This window comes from Trachypithecus francoisi, unplaced genomic scaffold (genome assembly GCF_009764315.1).
Source record: "Trachypithecus francoisi isolate TF-2019V2 unplaced genomic scaffold, Tfra_2.0 Lachesis_group2, whole genome shotgun sequence".
In the NCBI taxonomy this organism is placed as follows: Eukaryota; Metazoa; Chordata; class Mammalia; order Primates; family Cercopithecidae; genus Trachypithecus; species Trachypithecus francoisi.
In genome coordinates, this window is record NW_022681465.1 from 145,963,626 (window position 1) to 145,978,665 (window position 15,040).

Genomic DNA, 15,040 nt, shown 5'->3' on the forward strand with positions numbered 1-15,040 from the left:
CTCATTTTTTAAACATTTATACAAAAATACATTGGATCGGCCGGGCGCGGTGGCTCAAGCCTGTAATCCCAGCACTTTGGGAGGCCGAGATGGGCGGATCATGAAGTCAGGAGATCGAGACCATCCTGGCTAACGTGGTGAAACCCCGTCTCTACTAAAAAATACAAAAAAACTAGCCGGGCGTGTTGGCGGGCGCCTGTAGTACCAGCTACTTGGGAGGCTGAGGCAGGAGAATGGCGCAAACCCGGGAGGCGGAGCTTGCAGTGAGCTGAGATCCGGCCACTGCACTCCAGCCTGGGCAACAGAACAAGACTCCGTCTCAAAAAAAAAAAAAAAAAAAAAATACATTGGATCTAGTTGAATGTAATCAAAAGAATTGGGGGTTTTCATATGTGTAGTTGAAATAATGAAACGAAAGGACAGAGTTTGCCTTTGGAATTTGTTATAACTTGAGCAGCAGGAGTCATTCATTAAATTTATTCATTCATTAAATTATTTCAAACCATAACATCGTTTATTGTTTGGAAAAAAGTGAACTTTGTTCTTGAGTACTTTAAATGTTGTTTGGTTTGATAATTACCTATAGAAATGTAGAGCTTGAAGACATTTTTGGCTCTGCCAGGTAATGATAAATCCATTTAAAGGGAACTCAGTAACTTAGATCTAAGTTTTCCTGAAAGAAAAAAATCTGTTTTTCCTCTGCATTCAAAATGTAGAAACAAAGTATGTTTGTGGACTTTGGCTTTTTTGCTTAGGTTATTAAAACAGTTATTGCTAGATGCAGACCACTAAGGTGCACTTAAAAAAGAGAGACAAAATATGGATTGTGGTCAAAATGTAAAGAAGAAACATAAAGGAAAAATTCTTAGCTTTGATATTCTAGACCATTATTGGAATTTTGCCTGAATACTTTTCAGAGTTAATTAAGAAATGCTAAGAAAAACTGCTTTTACATTTGTAAAATTTGATAGAGAAGAGCAAATGTTTTTGTATTCCTTCTGAGTCTGTTTTATGGAAAACTACTTCCACCTTTGATTGTGTATGTTAGAAATAGAAGGTGGCCTTTAGAATCTGGTTGCAGATTTTGAATTAAGGTAAATAAAAGATAAAAGCTACTTTGGTTGGCAGAAAAGTGAAACTACCTCAGTGGATTATATATTCATACCAGCAATTTCAAGGAAACAGTGGAAGAACCCAAATATGATATGTAATGTCTTAGGTATTAAAAAATGCATCACCTCTGTTCTTTTTGAAGTTGTATTTTTACTTAGTATTCATTGACTGGATAATTGAAGACAGTGGTATCTTTTGGCATTAGCAGCTTTCTTTTAGATTTTTGTATGTTTTCATCCACAAGAATGAAAAAAATGTTCATTTATAATCACGAAGAGTGTTCTTATGTTGAATGTGGCACCTTTTTGGTGACATAAGGCAAAGGAGTGTTTCCTACCCTTTTTCTTTTTTATATGTTTCAGAGGAATACATTAACAAGTAGAATATTTTTTCCTATGTACTTTAGTAAAATTTGGAATTGAAAATAGATTTTTTGAAATTGTGTTATGTGTTCCTTTTCATTTAGATTCATTCCCAACCCTTCCTTTTACAATAAGGAGAAAATAAGTTGCCCAAAACTTTGAAAAGACCACTTGCTTTGTTTCTCACTCTGTTGAGGGGACCATTAATATTTGTAGAAAGAAATGAATTTATATTCATTTAAAGCACACTTGGATTATACTCATTAGTGATATATGATATAGATATTTATTTTCGAGTAGATAGAAGTGGTTCTGTTTTTAACAGGTCAATAGCTAGGGATTCTTTTCACAATTGTAACAATTTCTTTCTAGTGTCCAAAAGCAGACATTATATAAACTTGTATAATAGTTGTGTAATTTTTTATTTTAATATGACTAATCAAATGCTTTTAGAAATTTGAAAACAAGTTTTTATGAGACCATTTAGTTTCTGAACAGGAGAAATATTCGACACAAATCACTTTTTTTCCTCCTCTGAACTAAAAAGTATGTGTTGTCAGTTTATAGAGAATAGGAGACTTCCTTGTGCATTGTTCATTCAGCTTTCACTTCTCCGTGATGCTAGGGCTGGACACTTTTCTGCTGTTCTCTAAGGATCGATAGAGGCCACCATTCTATGCCTGGCAGACCATAGTCAAATCTACTATTCTGTCTTATTCTTGAGACTTTTTTTCTACATTACTCTCCCTCCTTTCTTTTTTTAGGCCAATAATGGAAAACTGCCTGACAACAAAGTCATTGCTAGTGAACTAGGCAGTATGCCAGAACTGAAGAAATACATGAAGAAAGTCATGCCATTTGTTGCCATGATTAAGGTAAGCTGTGGACCTTATGCAGCTGTGACCACATGAGTAATGGTTAGATAGGACAATAGAAGGATGGGAAAAAGCCTTGGACATAGTCTCCTGCCAGAAATCTGCTAAAATAGCACTTTTCAATCAGTGGCTGTGAGAAATGATCTATCAGGTTTTGGGTTTACTTGTGGAATTGCTGAGTATGTGAAAAATATATATTGTGGAAGAAAAATTGGTTTAGAATTGCTGCACTGAACTGTTCCCTTCATATTCTACCTTCCCTTCTTTCAAGTTTGGGAAAGAAACATACTCTTTTGGCTTACATTAGGCTTATAGAGGCTTGCATTTCCTAGACCCTATTCCTGGAACCAGGATTCAATATTTGTATAGGTACAGCTTAACAGGATGAACATTGGTTATAGTGGTTAGACCAGGGTTTCTCAGCATAGCTCTATTGGTATTTTGGGCTAGATAGTTCTTGTGGGACACTTTAACGGCATCCCTGGCTTCTACTCATTAGAAGCCAGTAGAACTACCTTTCCCGCTAGTTATGACAATGAAAAATATCTCCAGACATTGCCAAATGTCCACTGGGGGCAGAATCACCTTCCACTTCTTGCCATTGAGAATTATTGGGTTAGACTCTTAGTTTTCTTCATATACATAGCTGATGTATTGTTGGATTTCTTGACAAAAAGAAGCTGAAAGAAGGCTTATATTGCTTAAGATCTCAGACTATGGGGCCAGAAAAATCTTGGTTGAAATTCTGTATATCTGTCATTTCTTAGTTTTGAGACCTTGGTCAAATAACTTTAATTTTTTGGGCAACAGGATTTTTCATCCATAAAATGAGGATACTATAGAACCCAACTTTTTAGGAATGCTGTGTAGTATACCTAACACACCTAAGTAGCACCAGTCAAGAAGTAGGCTTGGTAAATGTTGTTTGAAAATGCAAATTAGTATCTTCCAGCCTACTAAGCATATCGTGGTTATTCTTTTACTGTCCTTTAATTCTTGTGTCTTCTTGGCTGCAGATGCCTGATGGAGACCAGACCTCTTAACTTCTCCAATGCTATAATAGATTGGTATTCTTGGGAAAGGTTTTTAATTCTCTTAGATCAAAGTCACTGTTTGATCCTCAGGGTATTTTAAGTTTCAGAAGTAATTTAGGATCCTGGGTTGACCTACACCAATCATGTTGTAATATAAGTGCTGGTATGTTCATAGTTCATTGGTTCCCCAGTGGCTAGTGTCATTGGTCATAACACCAAAGGCACTGTCAACATGTGGATCCAACAAAATATTCCATTGGTGTTTGCAGAGGCAATTAATTTTGATGACATGTTTTAAGAGAATCCAGGGAAACCTGTTCGAAAAGTAGTTACGTGTATATATATATAGCGAGAGAGAGAGAGCGTGCGTGTGTGTGTGTGTGTGTATAAAATGATATTAGATTCAAAAGTTGGCTTCTTTAGGATCTCATTTAAATTTGAAGAACCATCATCAGACCGTTTGAGTGGTGATATATTTTTAAAATTATGTTGGTGATTTGCCAGGCAAATTAGTGGTTTTGCAAACTTTGAAAGGGATTAATAAATCTGAGAATAAGAAAATGACTTTCTAGCACTTTTCATGGGAAAAAGAAATAGAACTTGCATAGTAAGCTAAAACAGTGAGTAGCAGGAATAATGTCAGGTCACTTTCATTAAGTTTAACGTGTCCTAGGTAGTTATATCTATGCATATGTACTTGGATCTCTAGGATTCTATTTTGTGCAGCAAATATCGACTATCCAAGAAAATTAAGAATAAGAAATTATTTTTTACATGCCATGTTTGAGTACTCATGTAGTATGAGTTTTTTTTCTTTAAACTTTGCAGAAATATCTTTGGGGATTTTTTGTTTGGATATTATTAATTCACTATTCTCTGAAACAACTGTAAGAAGGTGGTATCTCAGAAAATTAAAATTTTGTTTTTTTGGCTAACTTAAAGGGATATTTTCATACATTTGGTTGATTCTCTGTCAAGTGAATTCTTTGGGCTTGCATATTAAGTCAGTCTAAATAAACAATCATAAAACCATATTTACTTTATAAATCTGAAAACCTTGTGCCTTCCCATCTTTTCAGTGCTGCCATAATCTTATAATACTTTAAATGACAATTATTTGGAGCTAGTAAATTTCATTAACAAGCAAATGTAGGTAAAGGAAATCATGAGTCCAAGGCCTTTCCTTTAACGCCTGAAATCTGAGATTTTATCAACTGAGAGAAGAATGATTACTTTGAAGGAAGTATGTTTTCCAACATGTTCTTACTGTGATTTTGTTTTTCCATACCATTTTGGCTATTAGGAAAATCTGGAGAAGATGGGGCCTCGTATACTGGATTTGCAATTAGAATTTGATGAAAAGGCTGTGCTTCTGGAGAATATAGTCTACCTGACTAATTCCCTTGAGGTAAGAGGTCCAGGGATTGTAATAACTACTTAACTGTAGTTAAACCACAATCCAGCTCTTTTATTTTACAGTAAACCTTTTTATAAACTTCATCTTCTGTGTTTAGTACCTTTGTTAAATATGTCAGTCAGAAATATTTTTGGAGAGAAGAAAAATGGGTGAGTCTAAAAGTTGCAGGAAAAAAAATCTGTCATCTTATTTTATCAATTCTTAATTTACATATAATCAATTATACATTAAAAAATTATATGTCTGGATATTATACTGCAAATTTTTTTTTTTTTTAATTTAAGTTCTCGGGTACATGTGCACAACTGCAGGTTTGTTACATATGTATACATGTGACATGTTGGTGTGCTGCACCCATTAACACGTCATTTACATTAGGTATATCTCCTAATGCTATCCCTTCCCCCTCCCCCTCCCCACAGTAGGCCCCAGTGTGTGATGTTCCCCTTCCTGTGTCCAAGTGATCTCATTGTTCAATTCCCACCTGTGAGTACTCTGAATTGGTGCCTTTTCCCCCCATCCCTTTTGATGTGCAGAATTGGATTAATTATAATGTCTGGTTCATGATATATTGTGATTGTTCCATGTCTTGCCATGTTTTTTTTCTCTCCCAATTTATAATAAAATGAACATTCATGAATCTACTACCCAATCCAAGAACTAGAATAGTACCAATAGCTTTTACATATCTGTGACTTTCTCCCCATCCAATCTTTGTGCCCCAGTCACAACTTTATATATGGATTGTAAATAAGCTGGTCTCAGACAACTTAGGCAAAAGGAAAAGTCATTTGCTCTAGAAAACTGTTAGAGCACTCAAAAAGTGGTCCTAGTAATAATGAAGACACTCAAGTAAAAAAAATACAGGTTTGGAGTTTAAGTAAAATTGTTTTGTGAAATATGGAGATGGAAGAAAGTTGTTTCTAATTAAGTATTTTATTTTAAATGAGTTAATGAAATTAATAAACATTAAATGACATCCATTTTATATATATCTAAATGTTCATATATATTCATGTAGGTCAAAAAACTTCTTGGATCTTTTCACTTGGACCATACGGACACACCTTATGTTTAGGGTCATCTTATATTCAGACATATGCGTTGTGCTTTATTTCTGAGCTTTTCTTCCATTTATTTAAGTGGAAGCCTTTTATTCTCAAATGATAGATTTCTGAACTTCAATTTGTCTTAAGTGGAAGCCTCTTATGCTGATTTTCATTTTGTTTTATATGGCAGATAGATGCCAGATTTCATTATAGAAAATGATAAACATGACTATAGAAATAACAATACTATGAGACATCTAAAATGAACGTTAAATAACTGATTACAGATTTCATTTAATATTTATATGGAAAATAATAAAATTGCACAGACCATTTCATGTTAACTGGAGAACCTAGTTTTGTTCTTGGTGAAATGAGGTGATGATTAATTTGAATCACATTAAGTGATACTAATAACTTCCATTTTTTCCCCTCTATTTAGCTAGAACACATAGAAGTCAAGTTTGCCTCCGAAGCAGAAGATAAAATCAGGGAAGACTGCTGTCCTGGGAAACCACTTAATGTTTTTAGAATAGAAGTAAGTTGAAGGAATCTCACTGAATCATTGCATTTTAAAACTAGAAGAGACCTAGAGATCATTACATCTAAATCCACATTTGAAAAATAGAACCAAGTAAGGTCCAGAGAAATTAAGTGCTTGGTTTGTTGTAGACCTCATTGTTTGTTAGAAATGGGGATGTACCTGAAATGCCCCAATTCCTTTGGTCAGTGCAATACTTACTTTTTCCTCACTTTACTATTACAGGAACTATCAGATGTTATTTGTGGGTTTTAAAAATAAAAAGTATGGGCCGGGCGCGGTGGCTCAAGCCTGTAATCCCAGCACTTTGGGAGGCCGAGACGGGTGGATCACGAGGTCAGGAGATCGAGACTATCCTGGCTAACACGGTGAAACCCCGTCTCTACTAAAAAATACAAAAAAATTAGCCGAGCGAGGTGGTGGGCGCCTGTAGTCCCAGCTACTCGGGAGGCTGAGGCAGGAGAATGGCGTGAACCCGGGAGGCGGAGCTTGCAGTGAGCTGAGATCTGGCCACAGCACTCCAGCCTGGGCAGCAGAGTGAGACTCCGTCTTAAAAAAAAAAAAACAAAAAAAAAACAAAAATAAAAAGTATGATTTTCAGTATCTGGTTTTTATTTAAGAATACTGGAAATGTAGAACCTTTTTAGACAGTTAAAAGGAGCTTTTAAACCTCAGATGAGTCTTGGTTTGATTGTTATTCAAGGCTGTTTTGTTTTTAGTATAAACTGGATTGATGCATCATCTTAAGTTATGCTGGAATAGCTTTTTTTAACCCCTTAGTTTGGGGTCATTATTGGTGAAGACAAAAAGATTTTGGAGATTCTGGGTTTTTTTTTTTTTTTTTTTTTTTGAGACGGAGTCTCGCTCTGTTGCCCAGGCTGGAGTGCAGTGGTGCAATCTCGGCTCACTGCAAGCTCCGCCTCCTGGGTTCATGCCATTCTCCTGCCTCAGCCTCCCGAATAGCTGGGACTACAGGCGCCCACCACCACACCTGGCTAATTTTTTGTATTTTTAGTAGAGATGGGGTTTCACTGTGTTAGCCAGGATGATGTCGATCTCCTGACCTCGTGATCCACCCTCCTTGGCCTCCCAAAGTGCTGGGATTACAGGCATGAGCCACCGCACCTGGCCTTTTTTTTTTTTTTAAGTTCTGGGATACATGTGCAGAACGTGCAGGTTTGTTACATAGGTATACGTGTGCCATGGTGGATTGCTGCACCCATCTAGCTGTCATCTACATTAGGTATTTCTCTTAATGCTATCCCTCCCCTTGCCCACCCCACCCCAACAGGCTCTGGTGTGTGATATTCTGCTCCCTATGTCCATGTGTTCTCATTGTTCAACTCCCACTTATGAGTGAGAACATGCGGTGTTTGGTTTTCTGTTCCTGTGTTAGTTTGTGGAGAATGATGGTTTCCAGCTTCATCCAAGTCCCTACAAAGGACATAACTCATCATTTTTTATGCCTGCATAGTATTGCATGGTATATATGTGCCACATTGTCTTTATTCAGTCTATCATTGATGAGCATTTGAGTTGGTTCCAAGTCTTTGCTATTGTGACCCATGCTGCAGTAGACATACGTGTGCACGTGTCTTTATAGTAGAATGATTTATAATCCTTTGGGTATATACCCAGTAATGGGATTGCTGGGTCAGATGGTATTTCTGGATCTAGATCCTTGAGGAAGGAGATTCTGTTTTTTCAGTCTCAAAGAATCCATTCAGATTGGCGGCATTTGGCAAAGTCCAGGGGACTGCAATTGGGAGAGTCTATAAACTGCCCTCCTTGTCTTGATAAGCAGAGGACTTAGATATGTTCTGTTACTTTTGCCACATTTGAAAACCCAGCAAACAGAAAAGGCCTAGTTTGAAAGAATAAGGAAATCATGATCATGGATACCTCCTGAATTCGCGTCATGTAAGGAATACACTCATTGCATTAAGATGTGGTAGCTTTTAATAGTTCAGTCGTTTGAGCCATGGAGATAGGTATATGAAAATGTTCCTTATACAAATATATTTATTTCAAGTCATTTTCAAGTATTCTATTAAGATACTATGTATTTAAGTCTTTCACAAGACTCATTTGACTTTTTTCCACTTAAAAATAATAAACAGGGTTTTGGACTATGTAGCTTCTATAAGTACAACATAGAATTATGTTTAATCCTGACCTTGCCACTTACTAGCTGTGTGACCTTGTGCTGATTTTTAATCTTTCTGGTTCTCAGCTTCTCATTTGTGAAAAAGGGTCAAAAGAACGACTTCAGGGATATAGAACTAACGTCGGTAAAGTGCTTAGTACAATGCCTAATACATAGTAGAGATTCAGTGAATGATGGTGGTTGTGGAAGAGAAAATGTAGTTATTGTTAGTGTCCATCATCAGTGTTGATATATGTAGTCGTAGTCATCTTTACCTAGGTATTTGGTTATAAGCATGAGCTTGTACAGCTTTTCTTTTGTATTTGAGTATGCCTTAGTCATGATTTTAAAATACCACAATTAGATCCATCTTTCATTGGGCATTGAAAACGTAGCAGAGATTCCTCCTCTCTCAGCAGTATTTAAGTTAAACTATCATTTTCTTGTTGTTTTCCTAGCCTGGTGTGTCCGTTTCTCTAGTGAATCCCCAGCCATCCAATGGCCATTTCTCAACCAAAATTGAAATCAGGCAAGGAGATAACTGTGATTCCATAATCAGGCGTTTAATGAAAATGAACCGAGGAATTAAAGGTAAGTTGTTCCCCAAAACTCCTATTTGTCAGTGGCTTGTAGATTTGGTGAGTTTTAGGTAAAAAGGAAAAAGAAAAGAAACAGGCTTGCTTATGGACAGCTGTGTATTATTATGGAAAAAATATTGGGTTCAGAATCAAGAAAACTATTCTTTTTGGGACTCTGTGGCTAAGGTAGCTTAGTGACTTTGCCGTGTCGCTTAAGCTCAAAACTGATTTTTCGTTTACTAATGTGAGGACAATAGAGGGATTAGATATTTTTCCATCTTTCTTTCTAGCTCTAAAACTGTAATGAGTGATTTCTGTCTCAGAAATGTTCAGAATCAAGGAACACATACCCTTAATATTCTAAACTAACCTGTCCAGCAGGTCTGTTCCTTGAGAAGGAAGAGAAACAGAGTAAAAGTTATTGAGTGTCTTCCATGTGTTAACCATTTAGTCCTTTTACAATTCTATAATGTAGAGGGTGTTCTTATTATTTCCCTTTTACAGATGATGAAATGGAGGCTAAAAAGGCTAAGTAACTTGCAAAGTTTGTTTAGTAAGTAAACTCTAGAGCTGGAATTCAAACAGGTCTGTTTGCCTCCAAAGCTCATATTCTTTCTTCTAAACAATGTGACTCCAGGTAAAATATGTCGTAATCTTAACTTACTATCAAGAATAAGTCTGCATCTTTTGTGATTAGATTCAATGTAATAATTTATGACTTTTCTTTTCATCATCCAGCCAGGTCCTACAGTGAGCAGAGTGTGAAGGGACATAGTGTGTCTCTCTTATTTTTCTTCTGAGCTACACAACAAATTAATGTTGTGATTCTCTATTTTGTATTATCTGTCTTTTTTCTTTTTGATAGCAATCAGAAGTTGATTGGCCACTTTCCATCACTACAAAAATTTTCTAAAAAGATTTATAAATCCCAAACAATAACCTAATTTATGAAACTATATTAGGGTAGTAACATGAATTAAAATAGGAGACTTGAAATAGCTCTTTGGAATTAATTCTGTCATACATTTTGTGTTCTCTTGAAGTTGTTTCCCTTCTCTGGACACTTATTGAGACACTACTATATGTAGTGTTTGTAGAGACAACTACAAACACTTTGTATGGGTATGTAGAGACTCCTTTGTATGTACTGGGGCTTTGGGGAGTCCACAGAGTTCTGTTCATTAGGAGCTGCATCTAGTAAAATAGTAGGGAACATATACTATTGAAGTGTATGATAACGTAAGGAGAAATTGCTGAGTGTAGTAAGAAAGGTACAGGTAAAATGTGTAGCACAGAGGAACGTGAGATTATTTCCACTTGCAGTGATCAGGGATTAATTTATGGAGAAAGTATTGTTTGGATGGGGCCTTGAACGTTACACCCATGAAGGTAAGGGGAAAGGGTATACTAGGAGGGAAATACCAGTTTATTTTGTTTCCCTCTGTACGGAGCATCAGCAGCAACAGTATACTAGGGTTAGGGATGTTGTTTATAGACATGTTTTTTAAATTGTGGTAAATTATACCTAACATAACATTTACTATTTTAGTCATTTTTATGTGTACAGTTCAGGAGGCTTGAATACATTCACATTGTTGTGAAATCATCACCACCATCCATCTCTACAACTTTTTTTTTTTTATTATACTTTAAGTTCTAGGGTACGTGTGCACAATGTGCAGGTTTGTTACATATGTATACAGGTGCCATGTTGGTGTGCTGCACCCATCAACTAGTCATTTACATCACGTATAACTTCCAATGCCATCCCTCCCCCCATCCCCTCCCCACAATAGGCCCCGGTGTGTGATGTTCCCCTTCCCATGTCCAAGTGATCTCATTGTTCAGTTCCCACCTATGAGTGAGAACATGCAGTGTTTGGTTTTCTGTTCTTGCGATAGTTTGCTGAGAATGATGGTCTCCAGCTGCATCCGTGTCCCTACAAAGGACACAAACTCATCCCTTTTTATGGCTGCATAGTATTCCATGGTGTATATGTGCCACATTTTCTTAATCCAGTCTGTCACTGATGGACATTTGGGTTGATTCCAAGTCTTTGGTATTGTGAATAGTGCCGCAATAAACATATGTGTGCATGTGTCTTTATAGCAGCATGATTTATAATCCTTTGGGTATATACCCAGTAATGGGATGGCTGGGTCAAATGGTATTTCTAGTTCTAGATCCTTGAGGAATCGCCATACTGTTTTCCACAATGGTTGAACCAGTTTACAATCCCACCAACAGTGTAAAAGTGTTCCTATTTCTCCACATCCTCTCCCGCACCTGTTGTTTCCTGACTTTTTAATGATTGCTATTCTAACTGGTGTGAGATGCTATCTCATTGTGGTTTTGATTTGCATTTCTCTGATGGCCAGTGATGATGAGCATTTTTTCATGTGTCTGTTGGCTGTATGCATGTCTTCTTTTGAGAAATGTCTGTTCATATCCTTTGCCTACTTTATCATCATCCCAAATTGAAACCCTGTACCCATTAAACAGTAACTCCCATTCTCCTTCCCTCCAGTCCCTGGTAATCACTGCTCTGCTTTCTTTTTTTCTTTTAAGTTTTCTTTTTGACACATAAATGTACATATTTATGAGTACAGTGTGAGGTTTGGTACATATTTACAATGTGTAATTATCAAATTAGGATAAGTAACATATCTATCACCTCATTTATCATTTCTTTGTGGTGAGAACATTCAACAGCTCCTCTTACAGCTATTTTGAAATGTACCATATATTATGAACTGTAGTCATCTACGGTGTAATGGAACAGTATAACTTTTTTTTGTTTTTTTTTTTGAGACAGAGTCTCACTCTGTCGCCCAGGCTGGAGTGCAGTGGCGCGATCTCGGCTCACTACAAGCTCCCCCTCCCGGGTTCACGCCATTCTCCTGCCTCAGCCTCCGGAGTAGTTGGGACTACAGGCGCCCACCCCGTCGCCCAGCTAGTTTTTTGTATTTTTTCAGTAGAGACGGGGTTTCACCGTGTTAGCCAGGATGGTCTTGATCTCCTGACCTCGTGATCCACCCGTCTCGGCCTCCCAAAGTGCTGGGATTACAGGCTTGAGCCACCGCGCCCGGCCTGGAACAGTATAACTTATTCCTCCCATTTAATTATAACTTTGTACCTGTTGACCAACCTCCTTTCAGTCCCCTCTCTTCCATCCTTCCCAGCCTCTGATAACCATAATTCGACTCTGTACTTCAATGAGATCAACTTCTTTAGATTCCACATGTGAGTGAGATCATGCGATATTTGTCATTCTGTGCCTGTCTTATTTCACTTAATATAATGTCTTCCAGCCTCATCCATGTTGTCACAAGTGACAGGACTTCATTCTTTTTTATGTCTGCATAATATGTCATTGTATACCACATTTTCTCTTTTCATTCATCCGTTGATGGACCCTTAGGTTGATTGCATATCTTGGCTATTGTGAATAGTGCTGCAAGAAACATGGGAGTGCAGATATCTCTTCAGCATACTGATTTCATTTCTTCATTTCTTACTGGATATATGTCCAGTAGTGGGATTGCTCGATCATGTGGTAGTTCTATTTTTAATACTTTGAGGAACCCGTATGTATGTTTTTTATAATGGCTATACAAATTTATATTCACACCACACTGTTCTACTTCCTACCCCTATATATTTGACTGTTCTCAGTACCTCATATAATTGGAATCACACAATGTTTTTCCTTTTGTGTCTAGCTTATTTCACTTAGCAAAATATCTTCAGGTTTCATCATGTTGTTATATGCATTTATTATGTTCTCTCAGTGAACTAGGTACCATAGAATGATACCTTCATCCTCAGAACTTACAGGCCACAAGAAGCAGAAAGAGCATGGTAGTGGCTTTTAAAGAAAATAGATATTTGTGTGGACCCACTGGATAGGATTATATTTATTTACTTGTTTTGAGATAGAGTCTCCCTTTGTCACCCAGGCTGGAGTGCAGTGGCACAATCTCAGCTGACTGCAACCTCCATCTCTCAGATTCAAGCAATTCTCATGCCTCAGCCTCCTGAGTAGCTGGGATTATAGGCATGAGCCACCACACCCGGCTAGTTTTTCTATTTTTAGTAGAGACAGGGCTTTGCCATGTTAGCCAGGCTAGTCTCGAGCTCCTGACCTCAAGTGATCTGCCTGTCTCGGCCTCCCAAAGTGCTGGGATCACAGGCGTGAGACACTAGCTCTGCCTGGATAGGATTATTATGATGTTACAGCACATGAAAGGATGTATTTCTGTATTGAAAATTGTATGATGTTAAATCTACGTCTGTTTCAAATGTACTCAAATATAGCACTGACTAGGTTCTGCAGAATTGTACTGAAATGTATTTCCTATTTCTTGTCTTTTCTCATTGAGCCTTTGGCATAATTCTTATCTCCTTTGTCTTACTAGCTGTGAAAAATATTATCTAAAGTGTCTTAAGTTTGATGTTAGTAGCTGCTGTAAATTTTAGAAAATAGAAACATTAGAGGGAGTTTGAAATTGCTATTCCTATAAGTATCTGCAGAAGAGATCTAACTTTGATACTTTACCAAAAGCCCTCAGGATGCCTTGATATCTAAAGGGCCTGAGTATATTGAGTATATGAGATGGAAGAGGAGTTAAATTCAGTAACATAGTTATTGGTCTGTTTGCTGCACTAGACAGCAAATTGTCCAATTAGTGCTAATTGTATTGAGGGTGATTATGATCTGGGTCCGGGAGGAACTGGACTAAAACTATCATTTCATTCCACAAAGGCCACTGAGTGAACTATTTGATGGTAATAAATTTTAATCACTCACAACCCATGCTATATATGAACTAATAACTTGGAAGTGAAAGCCTTCATTGCTCATTATCAGTCCCTAGGGACTTAGAATCATTCTCATCTTTTCTCTAAGAGCCTTAAATCTTATGTAGTTGCAGACTTGAACTTCAACAGTTTCAATGGTAAGGTAAGTCTGGGATAAAAAATAGTTAAACCACTAAGAAAGCTCTACGAATCTGTGGACAGTAATGAACTACATGGTGAAACATCAAAGCAAATATGTTTGTCATTTAGAAGCCTGATTGAGTATTAAGGTTTCTTTGAACTAGTTTGATTCAGAATTGCTTGGAATGATGAAGGAGGTCTGTTTTAGCGAGAAAGAGTGTGTGTGTGTGAGAGAGAGAGAGGCAGAGGCAGATCTGCAGTAAAAGGCCTTGTGCATAAAATCTGGCAGAACTTGTCACTGCGTCTATAGCAAAATATTTGGTACCACTGAAGTTGAATTGCAATAGCTGTTAAAATGAATTGTATTCTTCTCCAAAATAAGATTGTAGCTGTTGTGAAGATTGCGCCTGCTCCCTTCCCATTTTAATTTTCAGGGCTTGTACTGTGTCTTGGAAAAGATTGTATGGTCCCTGCAGAAACTCTCCAAAGACTCTTATACAGGGTTTGCTTTTGTAGTAGTCGCAGGTAATTGTTCTATAAGCCCCTTCTCTAAACTTGCAATCCTTTGGTCTTTGTTTCCCAAAGAGAACAGAATGCATGGATAACTTGTATTCTTGGCATAGTCGCCAGCTGCATTAACGTCTTCTTTTATCTCTTATCCTTCTTATGCTAAGCTTTGTACTCTCAAGTCAACGTGATGGAGTGTAGCTCAGGTGTGTTTCAGAAAGAGGTGGGAAGTAATTCAGAAAATATCTTCTATTTCTATGGATCAGGTTAATTATAACTAGCCATGCTACACTTAGAATGAGCTATAAACCCAGAGTCAGTATTTGTAGTCATTTCTGGCATTTTTCTGCCGTATGCAATAAAACCATTTGATGTTGGGAAATCTCAGAATTGCTGAAATAAATATACTTCTTTTGGGCTCAGTTGTTGGCAGGATTGTTGAATTATAAAGTTTTTCAAGGGACAGGTTTTTTTTTT

General features: G+C 37.2%; 1 protein-coding gene across 6 annotated transcripts in view; it reads left to right on the plus strand.

Moving 5' to 3' along the window:
• The window catches only part of LARS1 (leucyl-tRNA synthetase 1), a 70,632-nt gene that overhangs the window by 54,221 nt on the left and 1,371 nt on the right, over positions 1-15,040 (plus strand). For all 6 annotated transcript variants that reach the window (XM_033180768.1, XM_033180767.1, XM_033180766.1 and 3 more), the window contains 4 exons: positions 2,240-2,350; positions 4,688-4,792; positions 6,293-6,388; positions 8,996-9,128. In XM_033180768.1, coding sequence (XP_033036659.1) covers positions 2,240-2,350; positions 4,688-4,792; positions 6,293-6,388; positions 8,996-9,128 — 445 coding nt within the window. The remainder of the gene's footprint in view (positions 1-2,239; positions 2,351-4,687; positions 4,793-6,292; positions 6,389-8,995; positions 9,129-15,040) is intronic.